Below are 22320 nucleotides of genomic sequence, written 5' to 3'. Positions count from 1 at the left end.
ATAGTTAGATACCCTTTTGTTGGAGATGGTCACTGTCTGACCTTTGTCACTGACCAGCCCAGACCACAACATTACCTAGGACTTGCTGTGGGCAAGGACTGCTGCATTATCTGCAGTTACAAATGGACAATCACAATATTTAATAAGTGCCAGCTAGGAAAGTGGGTTTTGCACTGCGTGAACAAGAATGATCAGGAGAAATTCAATCCATGTAAAATTCCAGTCCAGTCAGAAAGTACCAATGTTGACAGGTTATTTAATCTTGAAGTTTTCCTGGTTGGTTTAATAATATTTTTTACCCAATGTTGAATTTCCAATAGAACTGATTGGTTAGTAATCTTAATTTGATATGATTAGGTTTATTATTGTCACATGTACTTAGATACAGTGAAACGTTTTGTTTTGCATTCAGTGCAGGGATTAGGGTAATAGAACAAAGTGAAGAATACAATGTTACAGCTGCAGAGAAGGTGCACAAGCAGCAAGATCAACATTAAATTTAAAATTTCAGAAGTCCATTCAGAAGTCAACTAACAGCAGGCAAGAAGCTGTTCTTGAATCTGTTGGTTACATGTGTTTAAGCTTTTGTATCTTCTGTTCTACAGACGAGATACAAAGAGATTATTACTGGGGTGAAAGGGGTCTTTGATGATGTTGGTTGCCTTCCTGAGGCAGCAGGAAGTTTAGATGGAGTCAATGGATGGCTTGCATGATGGATTGACTGTGTTGCCAACTCTCTGTGGTTTCTTATGGTCCTGGGCTACCAGTTGCCATACCAACTTGTGACGTATCTGGATAGAATACTTTCTACGGTGCATCCAGAAAAATCAGTAGGAGTGTTTATGGACATGTCAAATCTCCTGAGGAAGTAGAGATGTTGTTGTGCTTTCTTGACCACAGTGTCAACGTTAGTGGACCAGAACAGCTTGTTGGTGATCGTCACTCCTAAGAACTTGACGGTCTCGACCATCTCCTGCTCAGCATCATTGATGTAGACAGGGGCATGCCCTCTACCTTGCTTCCTTTAAGGAAAACTGGCTGAAATTTCCTGTCCATTTATACCAATTGTTTTACCTCCCTGTTACTTATGTTGGTTGAGATGGGCAAAAATAATATAAGCCAGGGATTGAACATGTCAGGTCTGAGTAGCCCCATGCCATATGAAGCAATAGTATCATCCGTTAAGGCATTTTAAAGTGCTTTCAGTTATTTTTACTCATTCAAAAAGGCACTCGGAGATATTACCTTCAACTTTCGCATTGCAGTGACATCTTTGGGCATACGTGTTATTGCAGAAAAAAACGGAACCTTTTTGTCAAAGATTGTTAAAAGAGATGTAATTTTATTTAACATTGACAGAACTCAGTGAAAGGGTGGGACTGGGCACTTTGTGGATGATGAAGTGACGTAAGCCTTGGTCAGGCACTGGTTATTCAAGTAGAAGAGCGCCCCTGCAAACCCATAGGAAGACCACCAGTTTTATTGGGTAGCCTCCCGGATTGCACATGATGCCTGCCCACCTGCTGCTGCTAGAATTGGCTTTCAGGTAGGAAGATCCATTCTCCACCTCCCCACCCCAAACTTTATCAGAGGGAGATATCAAACTGAGGGGGACTCCATTTCCTGCCTTCTCTCTTGATCCTATGGCCATCCCTTCCTCAGCTTGCAGCCCACTCCTGGGAGGGGAATTAAATTTTGCTCATTGCCTGCAGATACCTCGGATCTCTGAGCAGTATTGAGTTTATGATTTCAGTGGTTCACCAGTCAGGGCATCACAGTGAATTTGATTGCCCAGTCCAGAGATGGAGAGATATGTAATTGGTATCTAACAATTCATATGGGGGAGTATACGTGTACAGACAAAAGGTGAAGGGAGAGTTCATTCATAATGTCTCCCTTCGCTGCAGTGGATTAGTTTGCTGTGAATCAAATTTGGAATTTTCAACCGGTAATATCAAAGAGCTGGCATTATTTAAAATGGGTTACTGCCAGCAGGAAAATACCAACAATCAGAAAATCAAGGCTCCACTACACATGTTCATACATGAAGAATTTCTAGTGTGAAAGAAGATGACAATAATGAAAGGCATCCAACCTGTGTGTTCTGTCATGACTAATACCATATACTGTACTCCAGATTAATCACTGCTAACTATGCATTAAACTCTAGTAGGAAAATTAGCGAAGTGAGATGCCTGTTAAATCTGAAAAGAACAGCATAAATTTTAGTCATAATTTTATATTTAATTGAATAACTTAATGGATCATCGGTTTATATTTAATATCCTGTATCATTATTATCTAAAACCACAGATATCGATTATTATGATAATTCTGTGATGTATTGCCTGAGCTGCCAGAATTTCTGCTGATTCTGGAAACTTTTATTTAACATCATTACTATTATTATTATTAAAATTATTTTACCGGGCACCGTGTGGAATAGACCACCAGCTGAAGCAGTTCATATTTTTTCATTTGTATCTGTTTAAAAAAGGGATGGATGAATATCTGGTCAGAGCCATAGTTGAGGGTTATTTGAGGTAGGATGAAACATATTGGCCCAGATCATCCTTCCCTGAATCATTAGAGATCAGATGTATGATCCTATAGATGCTCCGATACAATGACCCCAAGGCCCTTTGATAAGGTCTGCATTAAGGGGCGGCATGGTAGCTCAGTGGTTAGCACTGCTGCCTCACAGTGCCTGGGACCTGGGTTCAATTCCAGCCTCAGGTGACTGTCTATGTGGAGTTTGCACATTCTCCCCATGTCTGTGTGGATTTCTGCTGGGTGTTCTGGTTTCCTCCAACAATCCAAAGATGTGCAGGTAAGGTGATTTGATCAAACTAAATTGTCCATAGTATTCAGGGATGTGTAGGTTAGGTGTATTAGTCAGGGGTAAATATAGAGTAATAGGGTAGGGGGGGTGGGCTACTCTTCAGAGGGTCAATGTGGACTTGTTGGGCCAATTGGCCTGTTTCCTAAGATTCTGAGTTAGAGTTGGAGACTTTAAAAGTTCTGAAATACTTAAATGATTAGTTACCCATGCAATGATGCTGAAAGATCTTAGTCCAACACCTGGGTGAGTCTTCAACTGACCCCAGTGACTTACACTGAGCCCCCACATCCTGAGTGCCTACTTAAGCCTTGCCAATCCCATCTCCACCCCATGACCTGACTGTCCCTTCTGACACGGCCTGTTTACCTCCCTCCCTACCTGTCTCCAGTGGCAGAGGGTCAATTAGCAGAGGACATAGATCCTGCTAAAAGAACTGGGGATAACATGAGTGGAAAAAATTATGCAGCAATTAAAGATCTGAAATAAACTGCCCAAAATGGTGATGTGAGCAGATTCACTAATAACTTTAAATTGGGAAATGGAGAAATACTTGTAAGGTTTTACATGGCTATGGGGAGGCAGCAAGAGAGAATTGGACTAGTTAGTTAACCCTTCCCAAGAGTTTGGCCTGGCATGATCAGCCAAATGGTCTCCTTCTCCACTGTGTCTTTCGGTGAATCTATCATTCTGTCTCCCAACCCGAATAACACTCTTCACCCAAATAAATTATCTGATCAGGCCTGACAAGACATGACCACACCTTGACCAATGTTAACCGCAGCCCAGACCATAATCTGATCTGACCTGACCCCACCCCATACTACACCTTGACCCATGCTGACCCCAGTCCTGATCACACCTTGAGCTGACCCCAGTCCTGATCACACCTTGACCTGACCTCAGCCTCAATCACACCTTGACCTGACCCCAGCCTGAACACGCCTCGACCTGACCTAAGTCCTGAACACACCTTGACCTGATCCCAATCCAGATCACACCTTGACCTGACCGCAGCCCAATCAAATCTTGACCTGACCCCAGCCAAGATCAAACCTTGACCTGACCCCAGCCCAATCAAACCTTGACTTGACCCCAGTCCTGATCACATCTTTACTTGACCCCAGCCCTGATCACACCTTGACCTGACCCCAGCCCAATCAAATCTTGACCTGATCACACCTTTACTTGACCCCAGCCCTGATCACACCTTAACCTGACCCCAGCCAAGATCAAACCTTGACCTGACCCCAATCCCCACCAGGTCTTGACCTGATCCTAGCCCCCAGCACACCTTGGCCTGACCTGTCCCATCACCTGACTAGCTCATAACCCAAACTGTCTAGTCCCCACAAACCAAATGCCTACCCTGGCCAGACATCACTAATCCTAACCTGTAAACCCCTCCCGACCCAATCCATCTGCCCCCCATATTACCTGAGCCTCCAGCCCAGACACCACCTTACCTATCAAACTGAACACTCTGCCTGGTGTGATATATGTATATAGTTTTTAGTAGGTGTTTCTTAAACTACCTAATGCCTATCTTAATACTCAACTTGAAAGAATAGCATGTGCATCACAAGTCTCATTACTTGTGATGCAGTCTGAAGCAGCAGTGATAGAAGTCATATGCAGTTCACTTTTCTCCCATTGAACATTATTTGTAAATAGTCTTTTCTTCAGATAAAGACATTAATGTTTCAGCAATCCTCGTGTGATTGGTACATTTACATTGAAAAGACAAGTTTAACACAGCCCACCAACCAACCAGATCTGCCTAGTCTTTTACCCATTTGCTTTGCTTACTCAATCCAGATGAGAGGTGTCAAACTATTGTACTGTAAATCAATGTAATCACGATGATATACTTAGAACATTGTCTCAATAAACCATTGCACAGCCAAACTGAAGCCCATGTATGTACACTCCAATCTGTTAGTTGTCCACTTCAGGGTGTTGTTGTTAATCATAGTCCTGCACTGACACACAGTGGCCACACTGCTTTATAACAGGAGATAAAGATTATCAAGACTTAACCTTCTCTCCTGCCTGATTCCTTTCAGATGATTATCAAACAAAGGACCAGCCCCCACACAAACAATTTATCACAACATTAGGATCCTGTCACCTTGCATCAAATGTGTGAAAATCTAATTGCTTAATTTAATTTCTCAGCTTTGTATAGTTAAACAGTCAAATATTACATTGAAAATGTAGTTTTACAATTAGAAATATATGAATGTGTGAATTAGGATTGAGTCGGACATTTGGCCCCCTCCAGCCCAGTTAGCCATTTGATCTGAATGTGGCCTCAAGTCCACAGTCCTGACATCCCCATAATCTTAAACTGTCTTATCAGTCAAAAATCTAATACAACTTTAAAAATATTAAATGTTCAATCCTGCCTCCAGTTCTCTCTGACCATCTGAGGCAGAAAATATTCTCCACAGCTGCGTGGTAAATAGAAGACCCTGTACTTTAAGCTCTCTCTCCCAGTCCTGGTCTCTACTAAAAGGGAAACATTCTCTCCGCGCTGTCAACACCCCTCAGGATCTTACATATTTTAATAAGATCATCTGTCATTCTTCTAACTTCCAAAGGATACGAGTCTAACCTGTCCTGTTCTGATTGTAACAAGGTCAGCAAGGTGAACCTGATAGAATATGAGTTCCCTGACTGGGGCTGTTAGTCTGATCTAACCAGGGAGCCCTAGCTGACAGATAAGAACAGGAATGTCAGACATCCTGTTCACTCTGAGAGCTGGCTCTGAAAGAGCTGGATCAATGTCAAGGACTCTCTCATGTGTAAATAAAGGGGGTATTGTTGACAGGGCACAGGCTTCTGTGGAGTTATTTCATGTCCAACCTTTCCACGTAAGATAACTCCTCCATCTCAGGAATCAGTCAAGTGAAACTTCTCAAAACCGCTTCTAATGCTATTGCGTCCTTTTGTAAATACTTATATGCAGTACTCCAGATATGTTCTCACCAACATTACTATAAAAGGCAAAGTCACCATACTCCATTAGACCATAGGGCTGCTCTCTCATTAAAGAGAGATGACTAGCTGGTGCTTTAACCATACCCCAGAGATTGAACAAGAGAGTTCTTCATAGCAAGTATGGGAATTGAACCTATGTAGTTGGCATCACTCTGCAGCACAAGCCAGTTTTCTACTCAACTGAGCTAACCATCCCCGATGTATAGCTTCACCAAAATCTGCTGAATTTTCTACTTGATTTCCCCTTGCAACAATCACCAATATTCCATTTGTCTTCCTAGTTATCTGCTATACCTGCAATCTAATGTCTGCTGATTCATGTACGATGACACACAAATCCTCCATACCACACTGTTTTGCAAACTCTATCATTTACATAAGTTCTTTCTGCTAAAGTGGAAAAGTTTGCATTTACCCACATCATTCTCACTCTGGCAAATTTTTGCCTATTCACTTAACTTATCTATATCTCGTTACAGACTCTTCACAATCTACTCTTTAACCTATCTCTGTGTCATCAGCAAATTAAGCAATCATACATTCAGCCCTTTCATCAAAATTATTGCTATAAGTTGGAAGTAATTGCAGTCCAGCACTAATCTCAATAGCACTCCACTAGTTACACATTGTCACCCATTGATCCCCACTTTATACTTTCAGTTAGCTAACCAATCCTCTACCAATACTAATATGTTATCCTTATGCCATGAGTTCTTATTTTGTATGATAAACTAATTAAATGCTTTTTGGAAATCCACATATACCACACCAACAGCTTCCCCTTCATCCATGTTATTTGTTACTTTCCAAAAAGAGGGCTGAAGAGTGGCAAATGGAGTTCAATGTTACGAAACACAAGGTATTGCATTTTGGTAATACACAAAGGAGCAGGACTTATACAATTAATGGTAGGACATCGGGTAGTGTTGTAGAACAGAGGGACCTAGGAGTTCAGGTACATAATTCTTTGAAGTTTGTGTCACATACAGACAGGGTTTATGAGTTCCCTGATTGGGGCTCAGATTAAAAAGGAGCTTAGCACGCTTTCCTTCATTGCTCAGTCCTTTGAGTATAGGAGTTGGGAAGGTCATGTTGAGGTTGTACAGGACGTTGATAAGGCCTGTTTTAGAGTACTATGTCCAGTTCTGGTTGCCCTGTTATAGGAAGGATATTATTAAGCTAGAGAGGGTTCAGGAGAGATTTACCAGGATGTTGCCAGGTATAAAAGGTTTGAGTTATAAAGAAAGGCTGGGAATTTTTTTCACTGGAGTGTATAAGGTTGAGAGGTGATTTGATAGAGATTTATAAAATAATGAGATGTCTTTTCCCTAGGATAGAGGATTTCAAGGCGAGGGGGCAGATTTTTAAGGACAGACGAGACATTTAAAAAATACATGGGTTTACACAGAGGGTGATTCCAGTGTGGAATGAACGTCCTGAGAAAGTGGTGAATGCAGACACAGTTACAACATTTAAGAGACACTTAGATAAGTACATGAATAGGTACGGTTTGAAGGGATATGGGTCAGGGGCAGGCAGGTGGGACTAGTTTTGTTTGGATTATGTTTGGCACAGACTAGCTGGAACGAAGGGCATGTTTCCAGGCTGTTTGATTTTATAACTCTATCAAATTAGTCAAACATGATTTCCCTTTCACAAACCATAGTTGACTCTTCATAATTGCATTAAAATTTTCTAAGTGCCCTGTTATAACCTTCTTAATAATAGATGCTAGCATTTTCCCGATGACAGATATTAAGCAACGTAGCCTGTAATTTCCCGCTTCTATTGACATTTGGCGTTCACAGGATACTTTAAGATGCTCTGCTTTTCTTAGAGTTTGCCAGTGAGTTTAAGATTTCTGATCAAATACATCTCTTCCTTATTGTAGGGTGTACATGTGGATAAAATTTGGACTGTGATCACAACATTTTCTCCACTCCAGTAAAGACACTGACTTACACTGAGCTTTCTTTTGCCATGCACTAAAAGCTGTCAGGCACCTGCCCAATACAATATGTGGGTTTGGGGTATGGGGAATATCCGAAATGACAGATAGTAAATGCATACTTTTCAGTACAATGATCAAGAGGAAAACCTGAAGGCAATGTTTGTCTCATAACCCGGGGAGATGAGGTAAGTTGTAGCCTCTGACTGTCTCCCTCTTTGGCTTGAGATGATCCTGATCAGTCAATTGAGAGGCATTCTTTAATTCAGCGGCATGTTCCCTTAACCAGCTGAATCATTAACAGAATATTTGTTCATCTAACTGAACTAATTTTGGGAAGAAGGCCAATTGTTGTATCCTCTCCTTCCGTCAGTTTGTATACAAAAAGCAAAACGCAGATAGAGAAGGTAAGCTTGAAGTGTGGGATTTTATTGAATTGGCTCAGCTGTTGAATTCATACAGCATCTTATGGGAAGGCATTCATTGAACCTGTGTTTAGGAATTTAGCAGCAAATCAGTGAGAAACTGATGGCAAGAAGCTTAGAAGCAGAGGAACCTTTCAATTAGTGGGATGAAAGATGCCCCTCTGGTGCCACTGCATATCCCTAATACGCCTGACAGACTGGATCTGAGGCTTCTGAGCTCCAAACTCAGTTATATCCTTGTAATCTCTCTTCTCAAGCAGGTACTGGTAGCCTCTGTAGCCTGGGTACTGATATCCAACCCATCTGGAAGAAAGACGTAAACAGGTATTACTGAAAGAGGAATGAAATCCACAAGAGGAGATGTCCAACCCAAGGCAGTACTGATCTCAGCTGGGACAGGCTACAGTTGACCACAAAACCCTGTGAGGGAACGCCATCAAAGCATCACCTTCTTAATCATGTTTCAGTGACTCCTGCTCGACACACCTATCTGTGTGGACATCAGGTGAGAATATATTTAGGTTGAACCATAGTATACTAGTTTACATCGACTGTCAAGATTACATTTGAAAAATACTAATTTGATGAAAGAAAATTAGAACTATTAAATCATTCTTTCTTCCCAGGTCAAACTGTTCCATTTATCTATTTGACCTTTTTGGGGTAGAAGAATGCCAGACCAAGAAGTACAGCAGTGAGCAGGTCAACTGTAAACAGAGTTTTTTGGAATTTAAACTGATATCTATAGACTGTACTATTGATTTCACTGATATATCTGATGGCATTATGCAAATATAAAACTAGTATTGCAGAAATAGTAAGGTTCTTAAGTAGAGGTTATGACAGAATGTACCATTAAAAACCCACTTACCTCACGTTTGTCTTTTCTCTTCTGATGCAAGTGGCACATATGACAGACAAAGGAGGTGCTCACATCTGTTTACACAGCAAGTTTCCACTGTCTAGAACAGGTCACCAGCCTGTTTCCAAAGGCTGCCGACTTAAGATTCCCATAACACTTCCCTTACATCACATTAATACGGTAGAATTTTTTTCTGGGGTTTCTAACAATAATATTACAGTATAAAGGGGGAGGGTTTTGTCATTTCTGTGACTTCTACGTGATAGTCATCTACAAGGATTTAAAACAATTCACCCTCCAGGGAATAAATAACAGCAATTTCTGGATTTCCATGATAAACTGTACAGGAGAGTTCCAGAACATGGTGTACATTTTAGTCAAGTAATTATGTATGTGAATGCTGATAGTACTCCAAAATCTGGGCCAATCAGTCCATTAGTCAAAGGGAACATTTCCCAAAGTAGTGACAGCCCTCCCGAAGTGCATTGATGGAATATATGGTAATAGTTTGGGAAAGGGGAAGTGCAATGGGACCTCTGTGTCCTTGTACACCAGTCGTTGAAAGTCAGCATTTAGGCGCAGCAGGCAGTGAAGACAGCAAGTGCTCTGATGGCTTTCATAGCGAGAGGATTCAAGTACAGGGGAGGTGGATCTCTTCTTGCAACACCTGGAGTAGTGTGTACAGTTTTGGTCTTCTATCTGAGGATGCTCATTTTGGCTATGGAGGGAGTACAACAAAGGTTTACCAGATTAACTCCTGGGATGGTAGGACTTATCTAGGAACAGTGACCGGTTTGGTTCGGACATGTTCACTGGAGTATTGAAGAATTATGAGGAATCCTAGAGAAATCGAGAAAATTCTAACTGTACCAGACAGGCTAAACACAAGAGGGATGTTCCCAGTGACCATGGAGTCCAGAACCAGTGGTTACAATGTAAGGATACAGGGTAGGCTATTTGAGACAGGGATGAGGAGCAATTTCTTCACCCAGAGAGTGCTGAATCAGTGCAATCTTCTGCCATAGAAAGAGGTTGAGACCAAAATATTGAATGATTTCAAGGAGGAGTTAAGTATAGTTCTTTAAGCTCAAGGGATTAAAAATAAAGAGGAGGAGGTGGGAACAGGATACAGAACAGGCTGGATTGATTAGGTAGGGAAAAACATTTAAAGTGATGTGCAAAATAACCAAAAACTATGCAAAAAAAACCTTCTCACTCAGCAAGTAGTTCGAGCATGAAATGAACTGCATGGAAGTATGATGGAGGCATGTTCAATTGAGTCATTCAAGAAGGCATAGGATAATTATTTGGAGAGAAATAGTGTGCAAGAATGTGGGATAAAGCAGGAAATTGGCACTAGGTTATGGCACTAGTGCAGGCCCTATTGGTCAAATGGCTCCCTTCTACACCATAACAATTCGGTCATTCTGTGTTGGATGATCAACCATGATCATATTGAATGGGGCAGCAGGTTTGGAGGGCTGAATGGCCTACTCAATTTTCTATCCTCTATGTTTTCAAAATATGTTTGTCATGAAGAGAAATCAAAAGCTGCTGATACAATGTTTTTTGTCAAGCCCGCATCCCAATACTTACGTTCCATTCAAAACACGAATGGATGACACTTTCTCCTGGTATCCATGAGCATGGAAGCTCGGTACATCATCATCTATGATTTCAATTTTTTTTCCAGTAAAGTTAGGATTTTCATAAAGTATGATCTTGTGTTCATTTCCGTCCTGCATGGCACAAAAGGGTAAGGATTTTTTTCAAAATAGGAGTAACTGAAAATGTCAATTGGCTGCCCTTCGGTTTTTACTTTAACTTCCTCCCTTTATATCTTTCCTCCGAAATGACAGCACAGCTTCAATATGGTATGTGGATTCACAGTTACCAGCTCATCACTGAAGTAACCCCTCCTCATGTGGGGCCTTAACACAAAACATCTGTAGACTGTTTACTTTGGGAATATCAACTTCATCCCCAACTCTTGTCCACACACACACACACATATATATATTATATATATATCTTCCAGCAGCATTAATGGAATTGATGATCATCACTCCTACAGACTGACATAAATTATAGAATGAAGCAAATTATAGAATCAACACACCATTTCCCATTCTGATTTTTCACTTGTTAGCCCAGAGGTGGACTGGTTCAAACTCAATTGCTGCTTTGGTTGAGATCACCTTATTGAACTTGGCCAGGAGTTATCATAGAATCCCTATAATGTAGAAGCAGGCCATTCAGTTCATTAAGTCAACACTGACCCTCCAAAGAGCATCCCACCCAGATCCACCCCTGCATTTTCTACCCAGTTTGCACATCCTTGGACACTATGGGCAATTTAGTATGGCCAATCTACCTAACATGTACATCTTTGGTCTGTGGGAGGAAATCTACATAGACACAGGGGGAATGTGTAAACTCCATACAGCCAGTTGCCCAAGATTGGAATTGAACTTGGATCCTTGGCACTGTGAGGCAACAGCGTTAATCACCAAGCTACTATGCCATCAATAGATAAGGATGGCTCAATTTCCTTATCTACGTGGCCAAGTAGCAGATTAGGTAGACTTTAGGGGTTTCTATTTTTCTGTTGGCCTGATTCCATTTTTTTTCAGCTTTATCTCTGCAAACAATGCCAACCTACCAGTTTCACAGGTTTGAAGGAAGCAAGACTATCGCTCTTGCGGCTGTTTGTCCAAGTATCCCAACGGGGATATTCTCCTTTCTCAAATACAAACTGTTCACCCTTGCAGCCTGTCTGCTCAAAGCCAACCCATCTAAAAATAGAACAAAGCAGATGGTGGTGTCAGACAACAAAAGATGTTATCCACCTTGTAACAGCAAAGTGTATTTAACTTGTGACAGGTGGTTTACTGCTGTTGCTGCCAACTTCAGGGTCCAGAAATGTTTATTCAATTTCAGAATTTCTCCAAGAATGATGGTCACACTCGAGCTTCCTATTATAAACACACTTGACATGAAGTAATTAAAAGAGCCCTGTCATTTTAAGTATTCATTACCATTAGTGTCACAAATAACATTTTTTTCCCAGAGATAGAACAGTGAAACATATTAATGCAGAAAATCTAAGATGGAAACAGAAAATTGAGACATGTGCCCAGCAGGTGAACTAATATCTAGAAAGGAGCTTTCCGTTATTTATTTAAATTTCCAACATTGTACTTTTATTTCCTTAAACACGGACATTGGTATTTTATTCTCATGGCTGTACGAGTATGAGTCAGTACAAATGTTCTGTTATTTCAAATGTTCTCTTCTTCCTTCCTGAAGCTGCTGACTCATACTCATAGGTTCATGGGTGTTAAAACCTTATCCATTACTCGAGTTGTTTATTCAATTGGAGGGGTGCAACATGAGATTGCCCAACTGCTTCACATGTGTCTGTTCCAGAAGATAAATAGATAAATCACTAAATAACAGTCAAGACCTTAGCTCAGGGCCATTTCAATTAGTTTGACATACATAGCTTAGCACACAACAAGGACCTTCCTGGTCTGGATACCTCAATATCCACCTACCTCTTAACCATTGAACCAGAGGGGATTTTCCACATGCCTCTTTGAAAGAATATACTCTCATATAATCTTGGTTTTTTTACTTTTCAAGAACTGACGAAAGACATGGATTGGAGACCTGCTCCTAATAAATCTCTGGAATTGGTCACTATAGATGACCGAGTCCATGCTAGGCTTACTGAGCTGTGATATCCAGAGTTCAGTAAAAGTCTTAATGCTGCCTTTGTGCTTAAACCCTGGCTTTAAAAACTTCTGTTCCACTCTCATTGGCTTTTCATTTTCTTTTGCTTTTCCATTCAGTCTTCTCCCTCCTTTGGGTTTCTGTTTTTAATTCAAACAATCTTTATGATTGTTTGATCAGCACGGTGGCACAGTGGTTAGCACTGCTGCCTCACAGCGCCAGAGACCCGGGTTCAATTCCTGCCTCAGGCAACTCTCTGTGTGGAGTTTGCGTATTCTCCCCATGTCTGCGTGGGTTTCCTCCGGTTTCCTCCCATAGTCCAAAAATGTGCAGGTTAGGTGAATTGGCCAAGTTAAATTGCCCATAGTGTTAGGTGAAGGGATAAATGTAGGGAAATGGGTCTGGGTGGGTTGCGCTTCGGCAGGTCGGTATGGACCTGTTGGGCCGAAGGGCCTGTTTCCACACTAAGTAATTTAATTTACAGTACCTCCCCACTCCTCCATCTAGAAAGAGTTCTCCTATTCATCCACACTTCTCTGTCCTAAGTAGTAGGCCCTATAATGCTCATATGGTTACTCAGTACTGACTTCTACCTAGATTAGAAAGTCCATCTTTTTTTACATGGGATTTTTCATCTTTATCCATATCCTTTTAGCAGTTGTCTGATGACATCTTATGACTGTACCAGTATAATTTCTTCCTCTTACCCTGAACTGCAGGATTTAATCAACTTTGCTTCTAACCTTTACATCTCATTCAACATTGTATAGTTCACTTCGGACTCTTTCGTTCCCTAACATTGACATCTCTCCCTCTTCATTTCTGGAGATAGCTTATCAACCATATAGTTGAGATGGCCACCAACTCCCACAGCTACGTTGGCTACACTCCCTCACACATTACTTTCTGCAGGATACAATATATTCTGCATGTTTTTCTTCCTTCATTACATCTGTTCTGATGATACAACCTTCCAAAGCAGTGCTTCTGATGTGTTTTCCTTCATCCTTGACTGAGGAATTCCATGCCTGTATCCCTCAGCTCCACCCCCATCATTGTCAACAGGCCTTGATTTCTTTTACTTCACTTCTGTTGCCACAATGTCAGCTCCCTTCAAGAACCATGAATGGATTCTGCTTGTTCTCACCTTTCACACCATTGCCTTCATATTCAATAAGTCATTTTCCTCTATTTCTGTCACCTGCAGCATGATGACTATCAAACACTCAATCCAGCCCATTCCAGGGGGCCACTCATTCTGTGACAACATGGTCCACTCAGCTGCCATCCCCAATATCCCCTTCCCTTCTCACAGCACATTATCAGACATGTGCAGGAATGTGTCACCTGCCCTTGGCCACCTTCTTTCTCACTGTCCAAGGCCCTTAACATTCCTACTGATCTACTTGTTCAGTTCAGTACCCAACATTCACTGTGTAATGTGACCTCATCTCCATTTGGGATACCTAACACTGATTGGGTCAACACTTTGTAGACCACCTGTAATCTGCCTGCGAATGTAACTATGAGATTAAAGTTGCCTGTTATTTTAACCCTCTGCTCCATTCCCACTCTGGCCTCTCTGTCCTTAACCTCCTATATTGTCCCAATAAAGCTCAACATAATCTTGAGGAATAGAACTTCAACTTTCGATTAGGCATTTCAAAGCCTTCTGGACTCAGTTCAGCAATTTCAACAGTTACATAACTTTGCCCCCCGAATTTTTTTTGTGTTTCTGTTGTAGATGGCAGTTATTGTTAATGGTTTTGGTGCTACCATTTATACTTTCACCCAGTTAAATATTTTATTGCACTCCTTGTCTGACTACCATTCTTTTGGCAGAATCATTACCTCTTGCTAATTAAATATCTCCTACCATCCCTCTCTCTCCTTTACTCATTTCTGAAACAACGTAAAACTGAGATCACTAAATTGTACCAGCTCTGATGAAAGATCATTAATGTGAAACCCCAACTTTGTTTATCTCTCCATAAATACTGTCAGACTCAGGTTATACTTTGCTTTTATTTAGGTCCATTATTCAGTAGACTCTGTTTTGATTCAGTGCCCAGTTAGCCATATATGTAATACAGATATTAACCCAGTGTAACCCATCAATGTCACATTTGCCTTCAGCTCTGCAACTCTGATTTACTATTTTCTAGCACATTTGTTCAATTAATCTCAAACTCTCCAGATTTTCCTGCAATCGCCCAAATGTTTGCATGAAGCGTAAACATCAACCAGTTGGACTGAACAACTCATTTCTATGGTGACAAGTTCACAGAATGCCGTGTAATACTTACGGTCCAGTGTGCACCACAAGGGAGCCAACTTTCCCAAGTCCAGTCTCTTTCAAGTTGGGACAGGGGCCAGTCACCTCATGGAAGAGGCCTTGGAAATTTTCCTGCTCGTACAGGGTAATCTGAAACAGTGCAATAAAGTGAGATTCAGATGAGTCATTTCTTTATTATGAATAAGAACGGGAAAACCTATTCACAAAATCTTTAGGTTGGAAAGCATTTGGCTGACAGTATCAACCAATTGTCTCTGTTCACACAGAGTGAAAGTCACAACATTTAAAGAAGGATGGGTGGGTATAGAAAAGTAATGGACCAACCTTATGCCCAGCTGTGGAGGTGGGGTGCTGCTTGGGAGTTGGGTTCTGTTCTGATGCCATTGTCGCTAGGTGTACCTATGTCTCTGCAGAAAAAAGAAGACTGGTTAAATCTGTCTGGTGATTATCCAAACAAACTGCAGTGGCCTGGTTTTGTGGTTGTAATGACAGCAAAAGTATTTACAATCTCTGTCATTACTGTGTGAAACTAACAGCAATTTTTGCTCACTGCATATATGCCACCAAGCATGGAAATCCCAAAGTCTCTACCATTGATTCTCTCCTAATCCACAGATTATGTTACTTAAATCCCGACACACGTAAATCAATTAGAAAGTGATGGGAAATTCCACCTCCAAGTTATATTTCAGACTAACATTTTTCTCACAAAAGTTATACTTGTTGAATGTGGTGTAATTGGGTTTTTAATTGCATGCTAAATCATAGTCACAGCTGAACAACTACCCTGGCCCTGTAAAAAAAGTCAAATTTGTTGTTTGCGCAATGCCAAATTTCTCCATTGATAAAATATATTGATTTCTAACATACTATATTTTGTTCAATTGTTTAATATTCTTGTTTCTCCTTTAATCCCATGTGTAATTCTGATAGAATCTGCTTTTAAGATGAATTATAAACAGTCTTCCATTCTGATTTCACTTCCTGTTATATTAAAAATATAGGATCAGCCTATTACAGTGAGAATTCTTCAATCTGATTGGTTGATAGCTTGCAGAATGGCATTGCTGCTGCTGGATTCCATGGAAGATCTACAGCTAGCAATGGAATGAAATTCATATCAGGAGAGGTAAAATCTGTACCACGTGACCTGTACCACGTAAAAGAATAAGGGTACCAGTCGCAGGGGACACAACCAAAAACTGCAACTTCTCCTGCAGGCCTTACAGCATCCTGACATAGAATCATATCGCTGTCCCCTCACTGTGCTGGGTCAAAATCTGGGAAATCCTTTCCCAACAGTACTGTGAGTATACCTACACCCTAGGACTGCAGTGGTTCAAGAGGGGAACTCACCACTAGCTCTCCAGGGTAATTAAGGTTAGGCAATAAATGCTGGCCAAATCAGCCATGTCCACGTCGCATGAACAAATATTTTAAAAGTTCATCCTCTGAATCCAGGATCAGTAATTTCTCGGTGATTGTTGTTTGTTAAATAGAATGATCCACAAATGGGAAGCCTTCAGAAATGAGATAACAAGACTTCAGAGACAATACATTCCTGTTAGGGTGAAAGGAAAAGCTGCTAGGTGTAGGGAATGCTGGATGACTAAAGAAATTGAGGGTTTGATTAAGAAAAATAAGGAAGCTCATGTCAGGTATAGTCAGGATAGATTGAGAGAATCCTTAGAAGAGTATAAAGGCAGTAGGAGTATACTTAAGAGGGAAATCAGGAGGACAAAAAGGGGACATGAGATAGCTTTGGCAAATAGGGTTAAGGAGAATCCAAGGGGGTTTTACCAATACACTGAAGGACAAAAGGGGAACTAGGGAGCAATTAGGGCCCCTCAAAGATCAGCAAGGCGCCTTTGTGTGGAGCTGCAAGAGATGGGGGCGATACTAATTGAGTATTTTGCTTCAGTGTTTACTGTGGAGAAGGACATGGAAGATATAGAATGTAGGGAAATAGATGGTGACATCTTGAAAAATATCCATATTACAGGGAAGGAAGTACTAGATGTCTTGAAACGCATAAAAGTGGATAAATCCCCAGGACCCGATCAGGTGTACCCGAGAACTCTGTGGGAAGTTAGGGAAGTGATTGCTGGGGCCTTTGCTGAGATATTTGTATCATCGATAGTCACAAGTGAGTTGCCAGAAGACTGGAGGTTGGCTAACATGGTACAACTGTTTAAGAAGGATGGTAAGGACAAGCCAGGGAACTATAGACCAGTGAGCCTGATGTCGGTGGTGGGCAAGTTGTTGGAGGGAATCCTGAGGGACAGGAATTATACGTATTTGGAAAGGCAAGGACTGATTAGGGATAGTCAACATGGCTTTGTATGTGGGAAATCATGTTTCACTAACTTGATTGAGTTTGTTGAAAAAGTAACAAAGAAGATTGGTGAGGGCAGAGTGTTGGACGTGTACTATATGGACTACAGTAAGGCGTTTGATAAGGTTCCCCATAGGAGACTGATTAGCAAGGTTAGATCTCATGGAATAGAAGGAGAACTAACCATTTGGATATAGAACTGGCTCAAAGGTAGAAGACAGAGGGTGGTGGTGGAGGGTTGTTTTTCAGATTGGAGGCCTGTGACCAGTGGAGTGCCACAAGGATTGGTGCTGGGTCCACTACTTTTCATCATTTATATAAATGATTTGGATATGAACGTAGTATGTATAGTTAGTAAGTTTGCACATGACAACAAAATTGGAGGTTTAGTGGACAGTGAAGAAGGTTACCTCAAATTACAACTGGATCTTGATCAGATGGGCCAATGGGCTAAGGAATGGCAGATGGAATTTAATTTAGATAATTGCAAGGTGCTGCATTTTGGGAAGGCAAATCTTAGCAGGACTTATACATTTAATGATAGGGTCTTCGGGAGTGTTGCTGAACAAAGAGACCTTGGAGTGCAGGTTCATAGCTCCTTGAAAGTGGAGTCGCAGGTAGATAGGATAGTGAAGAAGGCGTTTGGTATGCTTTCCTTTATTGGTCAGAGTATTGAGTATAGGAGTTGGGAGATCATGTTGCGGCTATACAGGGCATTGGTTAGGCCACTGTTGGAATATTGCGTGCAATTCTGATCTCCTTCCTATCGGAAAGATGTTGTGAAACTTGAAAGGGTTCAGAAAAGATTTACAAGGATGTTGCCAGGGTTGGAGGATTTGATCTGGGGCTGTTTTTCCTGGAGTGTCAAAGACTGACTGGTGACCTCAGAGATTTATAAAATCATGAGGGGCATGGATAGGATAAATAGATAAAGTCTTTTCCTTGGGATGGCGGAGTCCACAACTTGATAACCTAGGTTTAGGGTGAGGGGAAAGATATAAAAGAGACCTAAGGGGCAACTTTTTCACACAGAGGATGGTACGTGTATAGAATGAGCTGCCAGAGGAAGTGGTGGAGGCTGGTACAATTGTAACATTTAAAGGCATCTGGATGGGTATATGAATAGGAAGGGTTTGGAATGGATATGGGCCAAGTGCTGGCAAATAGGACTAGATTATGTTGGGATATCTAGTCAATATGGACGAGTTGGACTAAAGGATCTGTTTCCGTGCTGTACATCTTTATGATTCTATAACAGTTGAATGAGCTTTGATCTTTCCTTAATGAAATTAAAACCTCTTCATCCATTATCCTTTCTTGACTTCTCTCAAAGTTAATCATGCAAGTTATCTCTCCCTAAAATTCAAATGGGTGAATTGCTGAAGGCAACTTATCAGTCCTTATGACTTCTGTCATTTGCTATCACTGAGGTAGTTCTATAATAGTTAGGACAAGGACAAGACTAATTTTCAGTTTTGCAAATACATGACATTGCTATCGCAAAAAATACTTTGCAATGTCTTTCCTACGATCCATTTTATAACAGTCAGGTAATCGTAAAGAACTACAAAGATAATCCTCAGTTCATAGTATTCCAAGAGATACTGTAACACTCACTAGCTATATAAATTCTTGGATAATAGCAACTGTTTATTTTTTAGTAGTCTTCCAATAATACAAGAGTGACTAAACCTTCAGTATGAATATTATCGCTCAGAGAGGAACATCAGTAGTCATTTATACATGGCAAATTTTTTTGGCATGAAACTGACCCATGGTGGTAAAAAAGCTCTGAAGCTGTGAGAAGTCAGTAATGTATTTATATGGTGCAATCATCTCCAGAATGTCTCATTGTTCATGATGTTACTTAAATTTCTTGATTCATTGCATTTTTTTTCTCTTGGGTGACCTTTTGCACACTTCCAACTGTGGCCTCCAGGGGAAATTCGTTGCTGTGGACATGCCATGCCAACCTAAAAGGAGCTGGGTCAAATTCTTAACAAAAAAAAATTATTTTCCTGTTAATTTAGTTTGTCTGTGGGATCAGGAGGAATGGAAATGCCCCTCCTTATCCTGAAATGAAAGTTTTTGTCTTCCCTATTCTCACCCAGACCCTATTCCCCACATTCCCTCTCCTGATCCTGAGGTAATTTGAACCACTGAACTGAGTGCAGGGTCCAGTCATATTGCTTTGACTTCCTGTTGCCTGTCATTTCCATTCCGGAGGATCCCACTTGCTATATGTCACTTCCTATTGATTTTGGTCAGGGGGTAACCAATTTCAGTTGGGTGTATTCCTAAAGATTTCACCAAGTGACCTTCTGTCTTGAGTCATCTCACAAGGCCACAGTCAAGTATTGGTCTCTGCTCCAGCTGCTCTGCCTTCCCATTCTAATCTTAAAAAGGAAACAGACTATTTTTGTTCCCCAATTGGATTCATCTTATCTGATGATCTTTACTCCACCTTCCACATATGTAATAAATAAAAAATGTCAATACATGGAAAGTTTAATACCTTGATTTTTATCCTAGATTGTTTGCAGGAGTATCACAAAAATTCATCTGAAATTCCTAATGCCTGCAAGACAACGCTGGAGGGTTAACAACCCAATTTGAGAAGGAAGTCAACAAGTTTGATGGAGATGAGATCCAGCTGTTAAAACCCCTCTGGCCTCATGCTGTCAAAATGCTTTGCTCTCCATCTCAGTCCCTTCCCACACAATCACTTCAAGTTAAATTTAGTTATGTATCATTTGAAGAATCATAACATGTTTAATCATATTAATTAATTTAATGAATTTCTACACAACATTACAAGTACCAAGCACTTCAGGTTGTTTTTTTTATGTTGATATCTATGGCATTAGTACTGTCTAATATTACATTGCTCTTAACGCACCTTATTTCATCGTTAAAACATTCTATCACCAGTCTCCTTGTGCACCCAGCCATCCATTCCCAAATCTGTTCATTCATTACTTACAACTGGCTATCCCACCAGACAATTTGTAGAAGACTTGCACTTTCTCAAGTAACCTTCAATGGAAAATATAATACTTGACAGAAGCAAAGCAAATGACAAGCAGTAGTTGTATTAAACAAAACTTGAATTCTGGTTATTTTATGCAAGTTCTCTATTCCTTTATATTTGCTAGCAGCTGTAAAAGCTCTTACCAGTATCCGGTCCTGTCAGTGCAGGGTGGTGGACTGTCAGAGAATTTATATTGAACTCAAACAGAACCATGCCAAAAACTGTTTGTTAAATGGTTACAGTGAGCTTGTGGATAGATGGAATGGGATTAATGCTAAATAAAGCATCGTTTTTACTGACGTGCAGAGAGCATTGTTTTGCTGAACACAAGACGGGTAGAATTATTTCATTAGCTTTCACATTCATGGGGTGCTCACATTGTTTAGATTTGAAGAGTGCCTGCATCAGCTTTCCCAGTGCCAGGAGCTGCGTGCGTGACCTTGCAGACAAAGCACACATCAGCCCTACTCCAGCGGTTTCTGAGCCAGACTCCTGGTCCCCATCCCAGAACTTCCCCATAGATCCGAAAATAAAAACGCAAAGGAGAGTGGGCAAACGAGTTAAACACGGGGTGTTATTCTTGTGTGAAGTTCCTCATGTGGGATGAAATTATGAATAAACAAAATCACACTGCAGTTACTGATACAACTTTAACACCAATGCCCTTTTTTTCAAATGCAGTACAACATATTGATTGCACCTTTTTAAAAGATCTGTCTTCAACCTATTTGTTTGAAGCAAGTCAGGAATTCCGTGCCAAGGAATTTAGGTTGAACACTTGTGCACCGCTAAAATGTTCACATGGAGCTGCCTTCTGTTTTGTTTTAATGTCTTACCCCCAATCTGTCCACCGAGAAACCTTATTCCATATGCAAGCGAGACTTTGATTAGATTAGATTAGATTACTTACAGTGTGGAAACAGGCCCTTCGGCCCAACAAGTCCACACCGACCCGCCGAAGCGCAACCCACCCATACCCCTACATCTACCCCTTACCTAACACTACGGGAAATTTAGCATGGCCAATTCACCTGACCTGCACATCTTTGGACTGTGGGAGGAAACCGGAGCACCCGGAAGAAACCCATGCAGACACGGGGAGAATGTGCAAACTCCACACAGTCAGTCGCCTGAGGCGGGAATTGAACCTGGGTCTCTGGCACTGTGAGGCAGCAGTGCTAACCACTGTGCCACTGTGCCGCCCAGGGGCAGGCAGATCTCCTGCACAATTCCTGTACCCTGGGCCAACAACACTGAGATGTAACAAATGCTGTGGTCACCCGGCCGAAACAGGAACCTAGGAAGAGTCTGCCAATGTCTTCTTCAAACTTTGCTTTGCAGATGGTGAGGTTGCAGAGCTTGGACATTCTGAAGTTAGGACAGAAAGAAACTTCCTGGGAAGGTGGCCCGATTTTCACATTTCTCTTCCCAGAACTCAGTTATCACAGTCATTAGAGTAAAGAGGGAAATCTTCTCATCTCCTGTTCCTCATCTGTCCCATCCAGTGTCACCATATCCCACCACTCCCTGTCCTGGGAAAGAAGGTTGTTTGCCCTCTCTGGAATTAGCGATAGATAGGGAGGTGTCTGTACAGAGGTGATGGGACATCAGTGTCAATACTTAGTAGCCTGAAAAGCTGCAACCAATCTTGCCATTTTAACGGCTCGAGCTGAGTAAATTACAACGAACTCCAATGTTGCTTTCTGAAAAGCCTTATGAGTTTAATGGCGAGGATTATATCCTGGTTTCTTTTTTATTTTCTTTGATCTTTGTGGAATTTCTTGTCCAGGTGGAATCTTCCTTGCCCTTATTACAACAACATATAGATGCAACATAAAAGGATACA

General features: G+C 41.1%; 1 protein-coding gene across 3 annotated transcripts; it reads right to left on the bottom strand.

The window, feature by feature from the left end:
- Window positions 1–8198: 8198 nt before the first annotated feature.
- LOC140488166 (beta-crystallin B2-like) lies at window positions 8199–20710 on the bottom strand. 3 transcript variants are annotated; one of them, XM_072588018.1, is made up of 6 exons: window positions 20618–20710; window positions 15433–15515; window positions 15119–15237; window positions 11740–11872; window positions 10674–10816; window positions 8199–8518 (listed from the first exon to the last, which is right to left on the bottom strand). In XM_072588018.1, exons 2-6 carry the CDS (start codon window positions 15490–15492, stop codon window positions 8350–8352), a joined length of 624 nt encoding a protein of 207 aa, XP_072444119.1. In that variant the 5' UTR covers window positions 15493–15515; window positions 20618–20710; the 3' UTR covers window positions 8199–8349. The 3 variants fall into 3 exon arrangements, with proteins under 3 accessions (XP_072444119.1, XP_072444122.1, XP_072444120.1); XM_072588021.1 differs by lacking the exon at window positions 20618–20710 and adding an exon at window positions 20427–20451; XM_072588019.1 differs by lacking the exon at window positions 20618–20710 and adding an exon at window positions 19959–19983.
- Between the last annotated feature and the right edge of the window lie 1610 nt (window positions 20711–22320).

This window comes from Chiloscyllium punctatum, chromosome 17 (assembly GCF_047496795.1).
Source record: "Chiloscyllium punctatum isolate Juve2018m chromosome 17, sChiPun1.3, whole genome shotgun sequence".
In the NCBI taxonomy this organism is placed as follows: domain Eukaryota; kingdom Metazoa; phylum Chordata; class Chondrichthyes; order Orectolobiformes; family Hemiscylliidae; genus Chiloscyllium; species Chiloscyllium punctatum.
This window is presented reverse-complemented; position numbering and strand designations above follow the sequence as displayed.